This window comes from Amblyomma mixtum, chromosome 1 (assembly GCF_055824585.1).
Source record: "Amblyomma mixtum isolate Tamu chromosome 1, ASM5582458v1, whole genome shotgun sequence".
NCBI classification, from domain to species: domain Eukaryota; kingdom Metazoa; phylum Arthropoda; class Arachnida; order Ixodida; family Ixodidae; genus Amblyomma; species Amblyomma mixtum.
In genome coordinates, this window is record NC_143012.1 from 277,643,889 (window position 1) to 277,667,140 (window position 23,252).

General features: G+C 44.5%; 1 protein-coding gene across 2 annotated transcripts; it reads left to right on the forward strand.

The window, feature by feature from the left end:
* The first annotated feature begins 467 nt into the window (after positions 1 to 467).
* Tango11 (transport and golgi organization 11) lies at positions 468 to 22,945 on the forward strand. 2 transcript variants are annotated; one of them, XM_089566099.1, is made up of 4 exons: positions 468 to 586; positions 6,269 to 6,496; positions 10,625 to 10,874; positions 18,390 to 22,945. In XM_089566099.1, exons 2-4 carry the CDS (start codon positions 6,271 to 6,273, stop codon positions 18,592 to 18,594), a joined length of 681 nt encoding a protein of 226 aa, XP_089422225.1. In that variant the 5' UTR covers positions 468 to 586; positions 6,269 to 6,270; the 3' UTR covers positions 18,595 to 22,945. The 2 variants fall into 2 exon arrangements, with proteins under 2 accessions (XP_089422225.1, XP_089422224.1); XM_089566098.1 differs by having other exon boundaries at positions 532 to 669.
* Positions 22,946 to 23,252: the final 307 nt, after the last annotated feature.

A 23,252-nucleotide genomic window follows, 5' to 3' on the forward strand; every position in this document is an offset into this window, starting at 1 on the left:
AACGCAAAAGGCGCCCGTGTACTGTGGGATGCCAGAGCACGTTAAAGCATAGCGTTAAAGATTCCTAAGTTGTGGAAATTAATCCGAGCCCTCCACTACGGCACCTCTCTGTTCATTTCTTCTTTCACTCCCTCTTTTATCTCCTCCCTTACGGCGCGGTTCGGGTGTCCACCGAGATATGCGAGACAGTTAGTGCGCCATTTCCTTTCCTCGAAAACCAAAAACCAACCAGCGCGGCACGAGAAAATAAGATTGATCTGCAGAGTTTTCAGTTTTTACTGCGCTCTTCGAACAGCCGCCCTTCTTTAAAGGGCAAGAATGGACTTCACACGCTAGAGGACCCTTGAACATACCAAGAATAATTGTCATAAAAGCATAACTGAACACAAACCTATGTTGTCGCATTGCTATGCCACGAAGCTACTATTACAAACGTTTGCTATGACTATGACCAATGTTATGACCATTTTTCCTCCATGGTTATGACTCATGCTGCTATCGGATCGTTCCAAGCCAATCCAAGACATTTTTTTTTTTTTTTACGATTTGTTGGTTGCGCTCAGATGTGATACCACACACCACTGAGGTAAGCCACATTTTACGCGATATTGGCAGCTGGCGTGGTACTAAACATGCGTGAATGTGTCGGCAAAAACCCACCGTACAAAAGTGAGTGGCTCAGTTTTGCTGTACTTGAGTCGCAGTGTAGCGGTGACCGTTCGCAGGCGTTCCTCACCCTTTCGAACTTGAAAATTGTTTCTCCGCGCCTACGCTGATCACTGTGAGAATCTTCGCAGTGTGACTAGGCATTCCGGCTTACTTATTCATGTTTTCATTAAGATATATGACATACGGTTGCTCGTTAAACGCCTAGTTTATGTGGGAAATGTAGTGCACTAATTTATGCATATGCCGATCAATGTGTGCCCGCCGAGCAGAGGTTTTGCTTCCGTGCTGCATGATGACACAACCTGACTCCTCTGCGTTTCATGTCACGGGCAGTGCCGTCTTGTAAAGCAATGAAGCACCGGTGATGGCTAACCGCGCTTGCGGGTGCGTTCAAAAATTTGTTTCCTTATTTCGATTTGGCAGGCAATAGCGTGTGCTTATCGGTCGCCGCGCGTCAGCTGAGAGCAAAGAACGGCGTGACCTTTGAGGCCGTGGTTCGTAGAGCGCCCAGGCGTAATGTATGTCTCTTGTCGTAGTGCGAGTGGCACGGGTCTTTAGATCCTTGGTTGTACGAAAACAGCTGTCTTAAGAGTAATAACTGACGACAAAACCACAACCCGTAACCAGCCTCTGGCAGCGGGCGATGTGGTAAGACATCTTAAAACTTGAGCGATGGGTGCAGGATTTACACATCGAAAAATTTAACTGGACAAATCACGCTTACAATGCATCTACTTCTGAAACTGTATTGGAAGGAGTACCCGGGTTCGAACCCGACCGCGGCGGTCGAATTTTGATGGAGGCGGAATTCTAGAGGCCCGTGTACTGTGCGATGTCAGTGGACGTTAAAGAACCCCTGGTGGTAGACATTTCCGGAGCTCTTCACTACTGCGTCTCACCTAGCGTGAGTCGCTTTGGGACGTTAAACCCTATAAACCAAACCAAACCGTATTGAAAGGTTGAAAGGAACGAAGTGATACTGATTTTTCGCATGATACGTAATGAGTTCACTCTGCCGACCCCGTACATACTGGTGCATATAAAAAGGTGCATATTTGCATAGAGCAAAACATTGCACTCATTGCAGCCTGCAATGTTCGTGACACCCCTCCTGCAAACCGGGCCTATGGCGTTTTTTTCTTCTCTGTATCCTCGGCCCTTTCCTTGATCGAAAGGTAGTGCAGATCAACAACCTGTCCCTTGAAAACATGGGAAAAGTGCATATATGTACAGCATGATTGCCAGTAGCAAGTGCATTGTTACATCAATTCTGTACAACTACGACAGCAAAGAAAGGAGGGATGCGAAGGCTACACAGAGGAGCACATAAATAAGAGCAGTCGTAAAATCCTTATTGTGAATGTGAAAAGATGGTGGGGTATTGTATAATAACTTGTGTATTTGCTGCTACATCTTATGTGCATGCATTGAGTAATGTAATGTTTACTGTGATATTATCTTGGGTATTTCACTGCATTTTTATCTTCTACAAGCGTGTACTTCAACAGCACACGCTGATGCTGACGCTGGCTATGCCTTTTGTAACGGGTCGCCACAGCCTTTTAACATTTTAACATGGCAGAGCCTAAAAAGATGACAAAAGTGTAAATACACATAATATGGGGAAAAAAAAGAAAAGAAAACCACTGCCTGTCAGTAATCTTCAGTGTACATCTAGTCCCAGGTCTAGTCCGTAGAGTTCGTCTTGCCCCTGTGTCCATATCCCCGTTCAGGTCACACCCGGCACCGCACTCCCACGCCAAGAACACTGCAACAGTTGGATGCTTGATATGTAATCATTTGTTGCCAACCTGCCCTGACATTCTTGAACAATAAATGTAACCAGCGTCAGTCTGCAGTCGTATTACACCTTCAGGGTTGTACATATTAAGCGGGCACAGCAAGTGGGGGAACTTTTGTTGCCTTTTCTGAGATTGACAGTGGAGTGTAATGTGCTCCAAAAACGCATACATCCAAATGCCAAAAGTGCCAAGTGGCATTGTGCAACTCTTATTAGAAATTTGGGATTGCGAGGTTTTGGTGGTAAATGATCATAATAGAGTGAGTACATATGCATTTTCGGAAAGTTCTTTTGTTGTGTTTTTTAAAATGACATCCTGAGGTTTTTTAGCCGAGGTTGCACCTTTTTCATCTGTAGGTGATGTTTTCGGGACTGCACTTAAGCCAACAAAATTCTGCACGTCCAAGGCTTCCCAAGTGGCTTAGGCAGTTTAGCTTGTGGCTTTCTTTTGAACTGTAGCCTAATGAAAAAATACTGAAAAGTATTTGCAAGCAACTAAAGTTAGCAGATTTCATTTGGCATGCAAAAGGATTTCTTTAAAAATGCTGCTGACCTCGTGCAGTACTGTGAACTCTGTTAGGACAGCATTTGCTAAATTAGGTTTAGAATTATAGCAGCACATCAGTGTGGCGACATTTTAAGGGTTCCCCCTCTGTAAATTTTATATTTTATGAAGTGTTCATGACCTACAGCCAGAATTAAGAAGTGAGCATTCCTTTTATCATTAAAATAAAACGAAAATTTGGGCTAGTTGGTGTAGCCATACATGTTCTTATGGTAGCACAAAACGCTGATTGGCTTGTCACCTCTTCTGGGGCATGTAAGTGGCTGAGATAACTGTGCTGTGCCCCTCCACCCCATAATAAGAGCAGCCATTTCAAAGCCCACATGACTGCGTAATCATGATAACATGGCTACACGGAGAATGTTCTTGAGTGCACCACTTGCCGGCCCAACTGGGTAACATTCCCGGATGAAGTTGGGAACTTTCATTTACAACATGATGCACCGCTGCTCCATACTCCACATGAAGATATTACTTCAGAAAGAAAGAAAATGAAGACCACTCCAGTCAAGCCTTTGAGCATTGAGCAGCTAGTATACAGGGTGTTTCACCTAAGACTTTCTGCAATTTTTAAAAATAAGCTATTTGAATTTCTATTTGCTTTTTCTGGCATAGCATTGTCAGTGGTGTAGTACATCATAATTCAACTAAGACGTGCTAACTAGCAGGCTTGTTAACCAATATTTAATAGTTAACCTTTAAACTATTACCGTTGGGCTCCTTAATTATTGAGAGGCATGCAGCCCACCGTAAGTAATGTCCATGTCCGTTTTTAGAATTTCGAGAATGCGATTATCCTCGGCGCTGTGGCCCAACAAATTTCGCCTATATCGCACCAAAATACATGCGGTTTAAGAAGCTTGCAGGCAAAGCAACCTCTCCAGTGCACATAACTCATCGAAATAGCCAAAATTTGTTGGGCCACAGCGCCGAGGATAATTGCGTTCTCGAAATTCTAAAAACGGATATGGACATCACTTACGGTGGGCTACATGCCTCTCAATAATTGAGGAGCCCAACGGTAATAGTTTAAAAGTTGACTATTAAATATTGGTTAACAAGCCTGCTAGTTAGCACGTCTTAGCTGCATTATGATGTGCATCTAATTCAAATAGCTTAGTTTTAAAAATTGCAGAAAGTCTTAGGTGAAACACCCTGTATGGTGCAAGGCAGCTATGCAGATGGCGCTTCTGCTGGATTTGAGCACATGTATGTCAGACATCTTTTGCTTTCTTTTTTTATTCTTATGTACAGCTGTAAGAAAGAAAGAGCTTGTGACATAGTACAGCTGTGGGAACAGCTGCGCATTCACAAGGAACAAATGTAACAATGCCTGTTTGGCAAGTAGGCTTGTATGCTGACTAAGAGCGTATTATTATTGTCGTGGACACCATACTTGATTTTTTTTTTTTCCCTCAGAGGTCTACTTCTGCTATGCCCATAATGCTTTATACCTGGTGGTGCAAGCTTGACTTTTATTTTTATTTCTTTTTTTGCGGTTTCACTAAAGTGTGTGTGCTCGTAATGTAGCCACCTTTGTATTGCCTTTTTTACCACATGTGTCAGTAAGCGGTTGGGACAACATGCGTGTGTTCACGTGGTAAGCTGCTTGGCACAAACATGGGCAATTTTTAACCACAGGCTTAGCACGGCACACTTGAACGTGATAAGTGCACACCACTGTGATAATCTGATCTGCTTAGTCCCAGGATAAATCAAGTGCATCAGAATAGAGAAACCAGTCATATCTACTTCCTCTTTGTAAACATGAGGACAGAAAAGCTGTTGAGGTTTTTTGTTCCTAGGGAGAGAGAAATTGTAGGAGTTTTTCTGATTTGAAAAAGTTACTTAATTTAAGCGGACATTATGCTGTTCAAACAAGTTCATTTCACTGATCTTTCTATTTTTTGCTTTCTCTTGGAGGCTAAAAAGATGTAGTTCTGTTCAGTTTATAAAAGTTCAGTTGGAAATAGTCAGCTTTCATTTCCTGCAATACATATGTCAAAAGGAACCATACTGTACTCATTTTTAGCAACAATTGCTTGCACAAGAACTTTGAAAGTGCCTGGACCTTTTGAAGGGCAACTCCAGGGGTTTTTCCAACATTTGGGTCAATTATCGCATCATGCGCTGTCAGGTGGATTCACTGAAGTTCTTGCACTATCATCAATTCACTTTATCATGTCACACCTAATGTCTATCTTACCCCTGATATTCCCCGATCAACCAAGAGTCATCACAGCCTTAATGTTAAGCCATACTCCTCCCGTACTTATAATTTTAAACACTGTTTTTTTCCTCGTACTATTGAACATTGGAGCTTAATTCCTGGCATGACACGGTCTCTTCCAATAAACTAATTTTTAACGGCTATCGGTGCCACATGATGTTTGCTTTGTGTTGTGCTCATTGTGCATTGTTTCAATTTATTAGTTACTGCCTATCACATTGTTTGTGCTATGTATTCAACCATGTTAGGTGTAATGTTTTTGTGTGTGTGTTGTATATTGCCTTTTTTACAAATTGTTAACCTCACTCCTGCAATAGCCCCAATAGGGGCTGCAGTATGTAAAAATAATTAAATAAATAAAATAAATATTCCTTGAAGTACTGTGCCTCTCAGGTTTGGAGGAAGCCGTTTTTCGAAATATCAAGCAGCAAAAACAAAAACAGCAAACCGGCAAACCGGAAATATCAAACAGCAAAAACAGCAAACCGGAACTCAGTTTGCAGTCAGGAACGATGCTCTGGTTGACACAGCTATGATGTCACAGACATTTTTGGAAAAACTCGTACTTGCGCTGAATGGCTAAAGTAATGTCTGAAAACAATGACTCCATTCATAAAATGCCTAAGGCGACTCAATGCAAGCCTCAAAATTTGTTTATTTTAGGAGCAGGTAGTAATGTGTGTGTGAATGTCTTTGACGTTGCAAACCAAACTTCGTGTTGCCCACATAAATCACCTAAACTGAGGCCACAGAAATGGAAGACTTCAAAAGCGATTTGCCCTGGAATGAATTGCCAAGCTTGCTGGAAATGATCAGAATGGAGAAAAAGATCTGCAATAAAAGTTTCATGACTTTTATGTGAATCTCAAAAAAACGCGGGAGTTGCCCTTGAAGTTCTTCTTTGTGAAGAACTTCCTTGTTCTGAATGGGAATGGTCATGTGCAGGTGTGGCCATGTGCTATTTTCCCACTTATGTTTTACTTGCGCATTTTTGTCTCTGCAGTCATGTCGAGCAACCCAAGCCCAGCGCACCACCGGTTCTCGGGGGACTTTGATGCCTTTTATGATCCAGATTTCACAGCAGAGATTAGCAACAAGATGCGTGTCCCACACCGCATCAGTGTCATCGGGCGGGATGATGATGAGAAGGACATCGACACACTGCTTGCCAGGGACAAGCTCAATGAGCGGACACTTGCCATGCACGTGCCTGACCGGATCCTGGTGCGAGGTGAATGGCCCTTCTTTTGAAACGCCTTTTCTACAAGCTGTGGAGTAAATGTGATACCTGTTTACAGAGTCTGTGAAAGAGATCAAGCTATTGTTTATTGCAAAAGCTGAGTGATCAGACATGCCAGTTGGTGTTTGGATCAATTCTTGCAGTAACCACTTGCAGCTGGAAGTGCCTCTAGTTACATTTAAACTGCTCAGTGATGACTGCATTCGTGCGCTGTTCCTTTCGACGTAGACTACAATATAGCTGATCATAGGTGAAGTTTGTTACAGAATTTATTGAGAGACTGTCTTAAAGGCAAGGCGCTGAGGACTACTCCAGCACCTGCCCCCTTTTTTTAAAATAAATATTTATACTCTGATTTTTCTAGTCCTGATTTGTCCAGCAGCAAAAGACGCATATATGGCTGAGTAAACAGCATTTAAGTATTTTCTGCTTTTCAACTCAAACTCTGGGCAGCTAGACCTGAAAAAAAAAAAAAGAACTCTGGGATCATAATTTTAAAGTCGGAGGTTAAAGTAGCATTTTTATGGTTAGAATGCAGTGATCTATCGATGCAGGCCAAATTCGATTTCTCCTAGTTCAGTTTCTCCTCAGGATCCCTTTAACCACTCTATTATTTCCCGAAAAACGTACCAAAATCACCAAAACATGCACTATTATTATTTCTCTTTTTCATAAGTGGTTTGTTGAAAACAAAATAAACAGAAGAAAAAGATGTTTGCCATGGCACCTGCTATTGAAGCTGGAAGCACCTGAGCTGGGGCTAGCGGAAATAAAAGGGACAGGGAGGGAGAAGGCAAATGGAGCGATCCAAACAAAGGGCAGGAGTACAGTGACGTTGTACGTGGTATAAAAAATATACATAGAAATGTGGTGCCCGCACGCATGTCAAAAGTTCTCTGCCCTCGAGTGCAAGGGTGTACTTGCATAGCAAGCGGGCAGGTGCGACACACATGATTTCCTCGCGCGCGTGTAAACAAAACCACATGGGGCCACCCTTGACACATGAGAACATGCAAGCATGCACACACACACACACGCACGCGCGCGCGCACACACGTGGCCTCTTCGCACCGCGTGCTCGCAACAAATAGCTACGCGCCGTGAACATGTCGTGTTCTACCACAAATATAAAAACAAAAACGCGCGGCCATAGCGCTAAAGGTGCAAAGCGCATGATAATGATGATAATTATTTGGCCATCCCCTTTGCATCGGGTGGGTGAGGTTATTGCCCTAGCCGTTACGCTGAAAGAAGAAAATAAATCACGGACAATAGAAAGCAAGAGAAGGGGAAATAGTGAAGGGGGGGGCGGTGGTGACTTGGCATCCCAGCACTTCGCACTGTTTGTTCTAGTTCCCCTGAAGTGACATGGTCGCCTCGTGTAGCATAGTTTCCTGGGTGTTGTGGCAACAACTGGGAGCAAAAATTTACCACATGTTCAGTGCTCTCTTGCTGCTCACCACACTTTCAGCACAGTGCAGTGCTGCCTGAATTGTCGCAGAAGTGTCAAAGCTGACGGTACAGTAGGGTGCGCAGGGCTCCAGCTCGTGCCTCAAAGAGCAGCGTATTTCCACTGTTGTTGTCATACAGCTTCTCTTGTGCTGGGACAGTCCTAGTGGGCGCTGTACAGGAGAAAAGTAGACTTCGAGCACATTGCTGCGAGCCACTGGGCCATCTCCACTTCCCGTATGTTTGTCTGCACTGCTTGGGACCACTTTTTCTCATGGGCCTCCTGCGCTGGCTATTCAAACAGGCCGAACTTACGACTCATCAGGTGTGGGCACAAGGTCCATGTCGTCCTAATACCTTTGAGGCATAGATACCAGTAAACTCAGCGGGCCCACTTGTTGTCATTCATAGTCCGCGGGTGACCTTCAAAGGCCAGTTTGCTGTGTGCCTCGTGTGCTTCGAATGAGGAGCAGTCGAGGGTGTCCACATTCTCTGCAAGTAGCACCAAGTCGTCCGCATATGCCAAGTCTAGCAGGATCCAAACTTCTGGTTTATGATTTTTATGACGACTCTAATTTTTGTGTCATCATCCCCTCCGATGAGGTCAGGACAGCAGCACATTTAACGACGCATTGCCACAAATCCACTTGTGTCTGATAACGTGGTGTTGCACGGTGTACTCCATCCACAGGACCTCTTTATCATTCCATGGCAGGGAGCAGAAATTCGAACTGGTACGTTGTGGCACCTGCGTGGTCAACTGCTATCAGAATGCACTGGTGACGCACCGCTGACAAGACACCTTGAGCACGTGAATTAGGCCCATATCAAGCGGCTGATCTTCCTTGTTGCGGCCGGTGGCAGAACATCGTGGTCGCCGCAGTGAGGGACGCCAGCACGTGGTGTACGCCGCATGGCTGTTGAGAGCGAGACAGGCCTTCCTATTTTTTCTTTCACCATGTCATGGTCAAACTCAGCCACTCAGCGAACAAGTGACCTGTCATCCCCATACGCCCTCTAAAGTTATGCCTAGTGGCGCACTGGTCAAGTAATAAAAGAAAGCTACGGATCATGCAGGTTTTATGTTGTGCATGTAGCGTACCATACCAGAACATAACTTCCAAAGCACTGCACCCTGTGAGTCTTCCTGATGACAAACAGCAAGTGCCCATTGCTGCCATTCGTGCTCATGCACAGAAATCCGCTAACTCGAAGCTAACTGCATTTACCACCAGCGCTAGGCGTCGCCTTTTGAAGTATGCATTTTTGATGGCCGCGTCTTGTAAAACGTTTCGTTTCCATTTCGTACGTCCTATATCTGTTAGTTGTTATTTATATGTATTCTTTTTGTATTTCTGGGTTACTGCTTTGCATTATTTTCATAGAAAGAAGGCATGGGGTGGTACAGATGCTAGGACGCTCGTTGCTCTGCGCTTCTTCAAGAAGCGGTGGTTTTCAACTGCGGGGTCAAGTTAACAGAGTTGTGCACTCACAGGTGTTCTCTGTACCTGAGATGCTCTGTCATTGCCTTGACACATACTCTGATTGTAGCACCGCCCTCGTCCGTAATAAGCAAACATTTGTTATAACTGTAGCCGTTGTAAGTTGGCTCGACTGTATTATGTTCACTTTCATGAATGACTGATACTATGCTTGTTTGTAGTTTTTTGTTTTTTTGTCAACTGTTCTGAATTCTTAAGTCTGCCTACTAATAATCAAATATTCATTGTTGAGTTCTCCTTGTTCTGATCTGTTTGTAATTTGCCTTCTGTTATTTTGAACTTTCTGTTGTACTGATCGTACACCTGCTATGGTCTCGTATTGAGCAGTGTTGTAAATAAATAAATGTAAAGATAATCATGAAGGTTACAGGCTTCACACTTGTGAATACAGTTTTAATGCGAGAGTGTTAATACCCAATGTCGGAAAAAATTGTCAGGAGACATCAGCGTCAAGACCGTGTGAAGAAGCAGCTAAAGTGTGCCCCTTCCTCCCAGAGCAGAGCGGAATCCCTAGAGAAGCAACCTAAGTGGACCATTTAAGTCACATGACCTTAACCTGCCCGCGGGATTGCGAGCAAACTGAGCATCATGGCAGCGGTGGCAGTGAAGCTAATCATTGGTCACGAGAGGTTGCTCGGGAAGAGCAACCAGAGTCGCACATCGCTTAAACGCTGCACCACTGCGCCAGGAGTGGTATGGGAACTCCCAGGAAGCTATGACTGTAAAGTCGAGAGTAACCATTTCCACATGTATGGGCATTAACCCTTTAACGCTATTGCATCATATGCATTAAGGTGGAGTCCAGGTGTCCCCCTCTGATTTTGTTTTAATTTCTGAACATATCCTCTGTTCTAACGAAGCCAGCATTCATAGAAACTAAGGAAGGCATAGAGAGAAAAGAGTAACATTCCCCTGTGCTCTCTTTGGTTTCAGTGTCTGTTCGATTCTTTTGTGAACACATCGTGATTGATTTGCTCAACTTCCTTTCTTTGTCTTCTTTGTGTGACGAAGACAAACCTGCCCAGATTCTGCTGTGTACTCACAATATGCAGTGAATTTTGAATGCTATGTTTCATATTTTGCACATGCAGGCCAAAAGCGGTGTTTTAATTTGACACATTAGGTGTTAGCAAGCATGCATATTCGGCCGCTCTCACTTTCGCTCCAGGAGGCGATCAGCACATCGAGGGCAAGGACCCACTACCAGAAGCACGTCTGGAGAAGTCACTGGAGCTCCAGCAAGAGCCCATTATGCTGTCAACGCCTCCACGCACCCTGACCCTAGACGTGCACGCCTACCCTGCCGTTGATGCAGAGGATGAGGCAGGGGACAGCGCCAAGCCCACACTGAAGGTTCGCCGCAAGACGACACTGAGTAAGCTGCACAATGGTGACATCAGCTTCTTCAGCAATGGCGGGTGAGTGACCACCTGAGTGAGCATCACTTCCAGCATCACCCCATGTGTGCTCAACAACTCCAAATGTTCTTTATTCCTGGAGGAAGCTTTCTGCCAATTGAACTGTGCATAAAAACAGTCTCTGCAAGTTTATCATGATCTTATTCTGTGAAGAGTTCATCTTTATTATGACCTAATCCTGTTGCTGATCAGTATTTATCACTGTTGCAAGAGGTCTGTCATTATGTTTAAATGCAATTGTTAATTTTATTTCATTTTATTTTGCATGGTGCTACTTTGTAGAAATGTGGTAGGAAGAGACCAAAGTGAGTCAGGGAACTTATATGAGTTATTGATATTCTAGTTGAAATCAAGAAGGAATGAGCATAAGAGCATGGGCAGGGCATGTAATATGGAGGCAAGATAACCGGTGGTGATAAGGGTAATGGACTCTATTCCAAAAGAAAGCAAGCATAGCACAGGGCAGCAGAAAGTCGGTTAGATGGATGAGATTGGGAAGTTTGCGGGGATAATGTAGTCGCAGTTGGCTTTGGGTAGGTTTAATTGGAAAGATATGGGAGAGGCCTTTGTCCTGCAATGGGCGTAGTGTGGCTGATGATGATGGTAAATTTATAGCCAAAATGAAATCAGTAACAACGAAAGCAAGTGGTGCTGTCTGCTGTCACTTCTGTATTCTTGCCTCTCTTTATTTTTCACTATTATAGGTCTGTTACAAATGAGGCACCTTCCAGACTGTCTACTTGATGGAACATCCTTTTCTCTCGTAATGCCCACCTCGAACAATTCTTTTAACAAAGACAAGTTTCGTTGCCGCTGGGCCTCTAGAAAATTGTCTGCTGCCTCGGCCATTTTATCCAACATCTTGCATTCTCTTTCTCGAAGGAAAATCACCAGACGGCTATGACAGTTCCTCGTGAACTGTTCGGCCACCACCAAGTCATGTAAATCAATCTATGTTGTGGCCGTACCCAACATCTGGACCCATCGATCAAAAAGACTGAGCAAGCGTGCCGTGTATTGCTTACCTGTTTCTTTATCATGTGGCTTAATTTCACGAAACCTTTCGCGATATACCTCTGCTGTAAGCCTAAAATGTTGGAGCAGGGCTAGTTTGGCCTTATCATAATTCATTGAATCGGTTGGAGACAATCGACCGAACACACGGGTAGCCTCCCTAGTCAAAGACATACTGAGTGCTGTAGCCCATTTTTCCTTGGGCCAGCTGTGCCTTTCTGTGATACGCTCAAAATGTTTGAGTTACACATTCAAGTCATTCCTGCGATCATCGAAAAGTGGGATTAACTTGTGTGGGCTAACCACTGCTGAGGGCCCCAGTGCAGGTTCTCGGTTACCCCCACCAGCTTCTATGAGCCTTAACTGGAGCTGCAATCTATGCTCTTCAGCCTCTGCTAGCAACTTTGCATGCTCGCATTCAGCTTCGGCTTTACGTTCCTCAGTCTCTGCTTGGTCCTTGGCGTGCTTGTGTTCGGCTGCACGTACAACGCGTTCCTTCTCCTGCTCAGCATCTTGTGGAAATATGGGGATCAGCCTTTCGTCCCGCATTTCCACACCGCAGATGCAACGTTCCCGCTCGCTAACCGCGGAGGGGTTCATGCTCGAGGAAACAAATAGAGGGACGGCGAAGCATGAACACTCATATGCTATTTATTACTCTTGCAAATAATACACAGAGTGGGCCAGCTAGCTGCAGAGCATCAACAAGGAATTCCTCGGAAATTGAGGGCTACGTAAAAAGGGCTTCCAACTTACTGACTGGGGCAGGGGATGCGACTAGAGAGGTATCGGCGGCGAACATTTGTACGCACCGACAATGGCGGCCGGGTCTTCCCTTGCGCACCGCATTCTTGGGGCAAAGCCATCAATGAGCATTTGCTCGGGGAGGTGGCGAGAGCACGCGTTTGCTGCGTTCTCTTCGCTGCCTGGAACCAGAAGTCCAGCAGCAAGGCCCTACGGATCTCCATGTGCCTGCTGCGGACGGTGACGAGAGTGTGCGGCTGCAACCGCCTAGTTAACTTCGCTGCCTTGGTTCAAATCTTTTTACAATTATCAGTTTCATTCGGCGTGTGCTCTTGATCATGTCCTCTCAAAATTTAACGCCACCTTTGTCACTTTACAAGAAAAACTTGCGTTTGGTTAAACCACATTTTCCCGGGGGTTCCATTTGGTGGACGGCTGATTTGAGCATGGAGAGGTCCCGTGTGCGCGCTCTTCGTCGCCGTTTTCAACGCATTTCAGACCCACAGCTGAGAATTCTTCACCGTTCAATTTATTATAAAGCTCTTGCTAAGTATCGCTCTAACATCAGAACCACACGTGATAGTTATATAAAAGAGATCTGCTCCACAGCTACACGTAAATATCTCTTTGGTAAGCCATATAAACATGCTTTTGGCAAGCTCAGGTGCCCTTCCATTATCCCTCCTCTACGGTATGCTGATGGCACATATACTGAAACGCTTCCTGACGCTATACAGTTGCTCCTTCGTACTCACGTCGCTACAGATGATTCTTCCCGTGATCTCCCTTTTCATACTCATGTTCGGGACATTACTGCGCAGCCTTACAATAACTCAGTCCAAGATTTACCGTTCACTGCTGCGGAGATCGAAGCTTTCATCAATTCATTAGATTTGTCGTCTTCTCCAGGGCCTGATCTTATCTCTTCCCATTTTGTTGTCGCCTTGTTTAACGCTCATCCCTTGTTTTTCGTCTCCCTCTTTAATTCTGCCTTGCACTTGGGTTACTTTCCGCAGACATGGAGAATTGGCAGAATTACTTTTATTCCCAAACCGAATAGACCAAAGCACCTTCCAAGTTCTTACCGACCGATCTGTATTAATTCGTCTTTCGGTAAGGTGCTCGAGCGTTTACTATATGGTCGGCTGTATTACTTCCTGCGCCAAAATAAATTACTTCATAGAAATCAGTATGATTTCACGCATGGTCGCAGTTCTGTTCAGGCTCTATATCATTTGCGGGAGTTCTTACATAGTTATAAACAACAAAAAATTCCTGTGGTTCTAATTTCTCTGGATTTCAGAGGAGCATTTGATAGTGTTTGGCACCCTCTGGTTTTACATTTTTTACGAAAACATCGTTGCCCTCGAAATCTATATTCCCTTCTGGAGTCTTTCCTTCATAACCGCCATTTGACCTATCAATCTCCTTCTTGTACTCTTTCTGTGCCTTCTTCCCTCGGCAGTCCGCAGGGCTCAGCACTTTCGCCACTGCTTTGGAACATTTTGCTATATGATCTCCTAAACCTTCCTGTGCCCTTACCTATCCACATTCAGGCTTATGCAGATGACGCCATTGTACTCATCCCTGGCAAAACTAGCCGCGAGTTGCCAACGCTGGGCACAAATGTTTTAACTTTAATCCAAAACTGGTGTACCACGTCCCGCGTTCAATTAAACCCAGAAAAGTGTTCTTATGTTTTGTTTTTTAATGGAGCTCCGGCGTTACACAAGCGTAAGCCGACTATTCGACTAGACACTTACAGTCTCAAGTGTGAACCGAGTATTAAATTATTAGGTGTTGTCTTTGACTCTTACTTAAGCTTTATTCCCCATGTTAATTATTTGCAAACGAAAATTCTTGCATCTACCACCAAGCTCCTTAATTGGTTCCATTTCCATTTTCGTGTTTCTCCTTCTCATATGCGCCAAATTTATCATCAGGTTATTCTCCCTACAATTACCTATGCCGCCCCAGCTTGGTGGTTTTCATTGCCCCCTTTCTCGGCTAAGAGATCGTGTTTTATCGCTTCAACGAATTCCCCTTCTGGCTCTTACTGGTGCCTATCATACTATGCGAACCGCTGCTCTTCATGTTCTTGCAAACGTTCTTCCTCTGCCTATCTATCTGGACCAGTTATGCGCAGAGTTTATGCTTTTCACGTTACGTCAATCCGTAGTGTACGGCAATACTTTTTATGATCCCTCTCACATTCAACCTTTATTTGATCCCTGGTTAAACCATCCCTCATTGAAATTTAAATTTTCTTTTGTTCAACTTAGTTCTCAAGAAGCTGTATTCTTTTCTTGTCAACGTGCCCTGCATATTTACACTGATGGGTCTTTCACTCCTCGCTCAGCTGGTGCAGCATTTGTTGTTCTTAGCTCAACACAAAATATTGTCCATGTACATCGTCTCTCTTTAGAACCACCCTCTAGTGCCTATGCCGCTGAGCTTGTAGCCTTTCATTCTGCTGTTGTTTATGCTATTCACAACCCTCCCTCTACGCCTGTTCATTTTTACACTGATTCTCTATCTCTGCTTTCTGCGCTGTCTTCAGTTACTTCTTACAAGCTGACTATTATTGCAATTAAGAAAGATCTCTATCGTTTGTCTTCTTTAGCCCCTCTCTATCGTTTGTCTTCTTTAGCCCCATTTCTTTTATTTCATATCCGGGGTCATTCTGGAATTTTTGGAAACGAGTTAGCCGACCAAGCTGCTGGTAGTGCCGGCCAGTTTGGAAGTTTACATATTTCTACCCTTTCACGCCGTTGCGTGCGTTCCCGTTTGCATCATTCTTCACTTCTTTTATGGAGCATTTTTTGGCGCGAGAATAATGGTGGCACTGAACTATTCAACTGGATCCCTGATACACTTAACATTCCCCTTATTCGTCTACCCAGGAATCCTCTAATAACTTTACTTACTGGACATGGTAGATTTCCGTTCTATTTTAAAAGATTTGGCCTGTCTCCGTCTTCAACTTGTTCCTGTGGATTGTTATGTGAAAATATCCGTCATTACTTCCGGGACTGTTCCGTTACTGCTTCTTTAGTTTCTCGTTTAAAATCTCTTTGCTCATCGGACATCACACCATCTGTTTACCCCTCCCTTCTCCGAAACCCTGCTGCTTGTGCTCTTCTCCTTCAAATGGTTCACCTCATAGGTAGTACAATTCCAAATTATTCACGCTGATTTCTCTCTTTCCTTTAATCTCTATTCCCCAAGCTTTGCACAGAGGAGCGCCCCGTGCTCATTGAGCATAAGCGGCTTTGTCGTGGCGTGACTGTGACTGTGACTGAGTCCTCGACTGTGTGACTGTGACTCTGTCTTGACTGCGTGACTGTGTCCTTGACTGAGTGACTGTGACTTCGGTTTTTTTCTTTTGTCTTGATTATGTTTTTATTTTTCTGATTTTTATTTTGTGGCCAGCGCTCAGTGCTTTTTTTTACTGTTACCGTGACAATGACTTTGCAGTGACTTGGGTTTTCTCTTTTTTTTATTACTATTATTTATTCCGCGGACTGCACGCTGTGCTTTGGCTATCTGCCTGCGTCTAACTTATTATGACAAGACTTTTGTTTTCTTTTCTTATGAGTTTTTTTTAATGCTCTGTTTTTCGCTTAATTTCTCTTTTTTCTTTCTTCTTTGGTCCATTTAGTTATTTTTAATTTATTTTGAATTGGCGTTAAGCCTGGCAAAGCATTGCTGGTCCAGGCATCCTCTCCCTTTCTTTTATGTTTTTTTAATCTTTTCTGGGAGGACCAATAAAAGGGTAAAAGGGTGACGCTGGCCAGATCCTGAAGAGACTCTTACCGGCTCCACGGAGCTCCGCATAACCTTCGAGGTGGCACTCCCGTCGCTGCTTCCGTATTCCCCATGAGAAAGATTTCCGTCTCACCGAGCTGGTGCTGTTCTGACACACGATGATGAAGATGGTTGGCCGCGTCAAAATGAAGGGGGGAGCAGGTTTTCCACAATCTGTCAACCCTAACTCTTTGCCTAATTCAATTCAATCATTTAACGTGCTCATCGTTTCTGCATTGTTTTAAAAAAAAAACTCATTGTAAGGTTTCATCCTGTCGCGCGGACGCCAATTGTTGCGAACTTGAAACGTGTCCCCAACTGCAAAAGGGTAACGCTATCACGTGCAGGTTCAAATGAGATAACAGAGAGATCAAACAAAACAAAACGTAGCCATGTTTATAATTTAAAGGTAAAGAAATAAGAAATGAAATGTAAACGAAAAACACGCACACTCAATACGTGCACTACAGGTTAAAAAAAGAGTTCATCAGATCTTGAGCATCCCAGGTGAAGCGAAGATACCTTGCAGACAGGGCAGACACGGGTGTATGAACTGCAGCACGTCGCTGGCGTTGCATCGAAGGAAGCGGCAGAAGGTAGCCAGGGAGCAGCCCCAGGAACTTGGCAACAGGAGAGAAGCTTAACCATGACCTGTTGACGGCGTCACGATATGCCGTAGGCTTAATGCAGGCGATCCAAGGGGGGCCTCTCAGCAGCACGGACACACAGTCCGCCGGCTGCCACCTCCATGCTTGAATCCACCAACCTCCGCTCCCCATACTCGGCATGCTTTTCGCCGTCATCGCCTTGCAATCACCATTCGCACATGCACATGCGCAGCACTCGGCTGGTACGTGCAGCGCTCCGCTGTCGACGCACCACACTCAAAAATCCCCCGACGATTTGTTGTGCACATCACACCGATATATGTGCTGGTTGACAGTTCGGCTTGCTGACTGTGGTTGACTCTAGTTGGGACTAGCAGTTTTCTGGTAGATCTCATGCTGATTCGACCATAATCAGCCATGCACCTCAAGGAATCGCATCAGTTGGGCAAGACAGTGCGTCCTTTTCACGAACCCTCCATTGTGTGCCGCCTGTAACAGAGGGTTGCTGTGGTACCTGCCTGCTACCACTTCTGCCGCAGTCGCTTTTGCGCAGATGGTTACGGTGCGGGTTATAAGCATGGCTGCTATGGGTAAACGTATTTAGGAAGGCATTACGCAACAGCCGGTTCAAACTAAGCTCGACTCCCCTCTCCTGCTCCCATGTACCCTCCTCCTCCACTTTCCTCCTTACTCTTCCACCGCTGACCCCTCCTCCGCCTCTTTATTTCCGCCATCCCATCATTATCGTCCTACTTTCATCCTTTGCTGTGATCTTCGTTTTGTTATAGCTGTGCGGGTTACACTGATGACAGCAGCGTGCAAGTCGGGAATGGACGTCCCAAAAGCTGTGCTCTAAAAAATTGGATGGGACACTTAATGGTATGATGTGATAGCATAATTGGTTAATTTCATTAATTCCCATGTATGCAGACCTGGGCCACACAAGCCCCGCCGGTGAGAGCACCCGCCATCACTAGGCAATGGCACATCACTTAACTGCCGCACCACTGCGCCAGGAGTGGTATGAGGACTCCCAGGGATCTATGAATGCAAAGCAGAGAATGACAGATTTTGCATATGTGTGCAGTAACTCATTAAAGCTATCGCGTCATACCCTTAAGCCGTAGCTTAAGTGTCCCCTCCAATTTTTTTGCCCATAATATAGAAGCCTGCCAAGCTGCAAGGTTTGAACTTGAGCTTGCATATGTTTCACTTGGTAGACAGTAACGATAGTCTTTAATCAACGACCAGTTTGCATTCTTGTTACTGTGCACCACCTTTGCAAAGCAAGCAAGGAAAAAAAACCTAACTTTCGGCCTGCGTTCTGCACCCTTGCATACAGGTCAGTGCCAACAACTCCACCCGGCCCACTGTGCGTGGAGGATGAGGTGCTGGCATTGAGAAAGCAGATCCGGAGCGTCAGCCGGCGCCTCATTATTGTTGAACAAGAGAACCAACAGCGGCAGCAGCGCGAGATTGTCCTCTACTCGGTTGGCGTTCTCTACTTCCTCCTCAAGGGACTCATGTGGTTGAATCGGCACTGGTGAAGATTGCAGAGCCCTGACCACAATGGCGGCACGTGGGATACGCTGCACATGGTGCCGACTCTTCTGCGTGGGATGCAGAAATTTGGTCACTGTGGACAGCGATGAATTCTTGTAGCAGAATGAAAATGGGAATGTGTTGAAAACTCCCCTGCTTGAAAAGTGCTACAAAACTGTAAAAGTGTAGCGCCAGCAAAATCTACGCACTCCCATGTGGAACTTAGTTAATTTCTTCAGCCATGATGACCTTTGCTGTCCATTTCATGGGAAGAGTGAAAAATTTAGGTGCGCTGGGTAGTGCTGGATGTTTTACTTATGGCATGAGTTAGGCAGTGGGAATCTAGCAACAGGGGACCTTGTTTGTTGTTTGTTGTGTCTAGTTGAAAATTTAGCCATGGCAGGCCGAAGTGACTGTTCTACGCGAGACAGAGTTGTTCAACTGTGATGCATGACATCAAACCTTTTGCACACTGTACATAAGCTTTGAGCTACAAGTGTACAGGGAATGCATGATCTGCATTGCAGAGATTGTATTTGAACATGTAACAGGAAAAGAAATTCTATACATATGTGACCAGCTGTCGGCATTAATTCATGGCATTCTTGGTGACTGCATCTGTGTGAACCACAGAAGAGTTTTGACCTGCAGCCACTGGGGTTTGAAACATTAAACTGAATATTAAAAATGGAAATGCACAGCCACCCTGTTACATGGCAAATTTTTATGTACTTTCTTGTCTCTTTGTAAGAAATGGAAGAGTGGCATTGCATGTCACCGATGACCTGATCGAGTTTTCGTTTTCTTTGTATTATTACTATATTATTGCTGTCAGCAAATCCTTTGTTAATGCATGCTATTATTTGTTTGAATTTAGAGCTGTGTTTTTACGCGAGAAAAAAAAGCCTTGTACAATTTCAGGCATAGACCCAAAGTCGCAATGGCATATTGCCTAGTCACTCTGTTCTGTTCACTTTTTGTGGACTTTCAGTGCTGCTCACAATGCATTCATCTGCTGAGTTTTGATTTGAAATGAAAAAGCATGCACTTTTTGTTGTTTCGTTGTTTTTAATCCTGTTAAAACCTTGTCTCCTATTTTTTCTTTTTGGGAGCGTGTGCTCAGTTTTTTGGTCTCTCAAAGCAGTAAGCTCGCTACTGGCTGTTTGAAGCCAGCAGGATTGCAGTCTATGTTGAGCAGTATTTTATGTTGAGTCGAGTATACATTCTCCAGTGTTGACAGTGTTTCCCTCATGATAGCTAAGCTGTGCGCAAGGTTTAGTAGGCCTTGTCAACAGGTTTGCAAGTCTATTTATTGCTTCTGTTTTGCACACAATGCGCGCAACTGGGCAGTCAAAACAGCTTGCGTTACATAGCAGATTTCTTGCGGGCTACACTTTCAGGGACCTCTATAGTTTCACCATGCCATTAGCACACGATCTTTGCTGTGTCGGGCCACCATTAAGGGGGTTCTTGTCTGTGTGCATATTTAGTTGTTCCCATCTTGCCTCTGAGTGAGTGTCCGAATACATGGCAAGAAGCTGTCTTGGATAGAGAGCTAGCAAGCATCTTTAATTATTTAATGTCCAGTGATCAACCATGGGCACGTTCTTGATGTGCCAAGTGAGAAGCAGCAAAGGGATGAAATGACAGCTACAAAGGGAGCGACCCACTGCTCTCATCTCACAGTTTGAAGTGACTCTGTTGTTTCACTCCATTGCAAGGAAATCTAGAAACTGGCACATAGCAGTACTAGCTTGCCGTGCACTGACGTGTCCTGTAGGATGTGTATCATGAAAAGAATGCTGGTTTCCTCTTCTTGTTGACTTATGAGCAACTTCAATCTTTTTTACGCTAATAATTGTTGATCTCATCGGAAAAGGCTGCTGCAAAAAATGAATGAAGCCTGGAGTTGGGTTCGCAGCCTGCTAGCGTTGCCATTGTGTAGCTGTTTCATGTGCTGGACGATAGCATTGAGGTGATGTTTGTTTCCGGAATGCGAGCCTGTATTAATTTTATGATGACTACCTGAAGTAATACTTACCTGCTTAAGCATGCAACAAGTTATGTACAATATCGCCTATTCTTCAACTGTGCTTCAGTTTCCATCTTTCGATTAAGCTGAACCCTTGACACGACAGGTGGCTTTGGACAAAGCAAACCAGGCCTGAAAAGGTAGCATTGGTGAAAGCAGAGATTGTTGTAATCATGTAAAACTTCTATAACTTCGAATTTTCTTGAACAAGGCACCTCTTGGTGTTGTCTTACTAATAAACCTTGTTAGACATCCACCCTGAATCACGTTTAACCTGAAGCACAAGAATTTCTACAGTTCTGCTGCAGACTAAGCATGCTCTTTGTCTATGTTCAGTGGCCATCAAGTAAATTGTTCAAGGTGCAAGCCTGTTAAGAACTGCTGTTGCCCACCATTTCAATTCAAGGGTTTAAAAGCTAGTCTCTAGTTTGTTTCTTTGGTAGAGGTCAAATGTCTTGGGCAAGGGTCCTCAGACTGGATTCGACTGAACTGTTGAATTCTTTCGCATGCTTTCTGGGTTCCCCAAGCTCCTAAACCCATGAATGCCTTAACCCATATCTTTCCTTTACCAAGTTTATTTTTGGAATAACTGCAATTGCTTATAGTAGATTGTTTAACTATATACAATCAGTCATCGTAACTAAGTTTACAAATTTTATGGGGGGCCACGCATCTGCATACTTTAGTGCGTTAGCAGTTAGGCCTTCATTCAGGAATTTCCCAATCTTTGTCTGAAGTGTGCTTGACCTTCATGCAACCTAGGTAGGCCACCTAAGTGGCCCTGGTAGGTGGCAGGTGGGCCAGCTGGGTCAAGGGACCGTGTGATGTCACCACAACCTGCCCACCGTGAAAGTTCATTTAATGATTGTTCTCAGGAGATTCCTCGGGAAGAGCTACCTAGGTCTCACAAGCCTCACCGGAGGCATAAGGCAGTGGCTTAACCCTTGCACCACTACGCCAAAAGTGGCATGAGGACTCCCAGCTGTCCTCGAATAAAGTAGAGAAGGACCAGTTCCGCATACGTGGGCGTTAAACCCATCAACGCTATCGCAGCATATCCTTTAGGCGGAGCTTAACTGTCCCCTCCAGTGTACTAGCACTAAATCTTGTTTGAAGCCTGCATGACCTTGAAAACCAAGCCTCGAACCGAAACCGAAGTGCTAGCTAGCGCACCTAATTCGCATGCTAAATCGTCCGTCATTTTTTAAATTTTTATTTTATTATTTTGGATCATGTTAGGCAAAAAGGGATGGAAGCCAAGACACACGAGGTTTCTTAGCACCTTTTGAAAGCCGCTGGGGTTCCCAGGAGCTAAAAAGATTGAACTCCTGGTGTTGGGCATTCACTTAAGTAGCAGTGGGCCGTACTGATGGATCTTAAACTGCCAGATAGTGCAGGGAAATAAGTAGTTATCACATCAATGTTCCACTTGCTGTTTTTTGGCACGCAGGCCATGCAGCCTGTCTGTAGTACATGTCATCGGTATCGTTGTGGTTTGCAAAGTTTGCGCCAACAGTGATGCAACTTTACACTTCGATGTTCATTGTGCAGTGGTAGCAGTGGATATTTCGCTGAGGAAGTAGCGAGCTTAGCAGCAAGCTTGTTTCTGAACTTTATTGTCAGGTGTTGCTGCTGAGGTTTTGTGAAATAGCAACAAAGGACGGTTAAAAAAAGACTCAAGCTTTATGTACAGCTCTGCCTTTTTCACTGCATGCCGCACCTGAAAGCTGTCATGAACAGAGATTTGACTTTGAAGAGATACCCAGGCTACCACTGAGGCGCACCTTTTGCCAGTGCTTGTGGCGCACAGGCCAGCTTGAACTCTCCCTGGTTTGGTGCAGTCGCTACCGACATGAAGGTGATCGGCTTTGTGTCAGTTTGTGTCAGCCATCCAAGATCAGTTAACCTGTGATCGCTTTCTTCTGATGAAAGTGATGGTGCAGGATAGGGGAACCAAAGGACCAGCTGTCCTTGTTTAATTTATTTAGTCCTGTTGCAAAATAGACTTCAGTGCAGCACACTATTCTGGGTGTGCTAAGCCTAAAGTGATCATCTTCATATTGGTTTGGACTGTACAGTGTGGAAAATTTTTCATTCAGTCATGCTGATGCTTCTTGCCATTGGCAAAGCACTATCATCAAAATGCACCCACAAAGTGGGGGTTAATGGATGACTGCTTGCCTCTTGTCCTCTTGTATGTATCCATTACACTTGCTCTCTTACATGCAATAGCCTGCTGGACAGATGCATTTTGTCTTTATTTAGTAACACCAGTGCTATGATCAATAAAGCAAGCATATTTTAATGCTTTGGGATTTCTCGCACCACGACCATTTTTGATGCATTTTTTCTGTGCAATCTTTTTCACATGCACAGTGCCCTGTATAGTAATTGCCATGAGGGAAACCAGGCCTGTCTTCAACAGAATACTTGCATCTTTAAAGACTTTCAAGGATAATTCATATTCGTTTCACTCACTTCAAAAAGCAGTTAAATTGAACTGAATCAAAGGAACCTCAGCTGGGTATTAACGGACCTACAAGAAATTTCTTCTTTGTGAGAGAAGTCATCTTTGACAGGATGCATAGAAGTTCCATTCTCCGAATAGGGACGACAGAAAAGTTCCAGAGC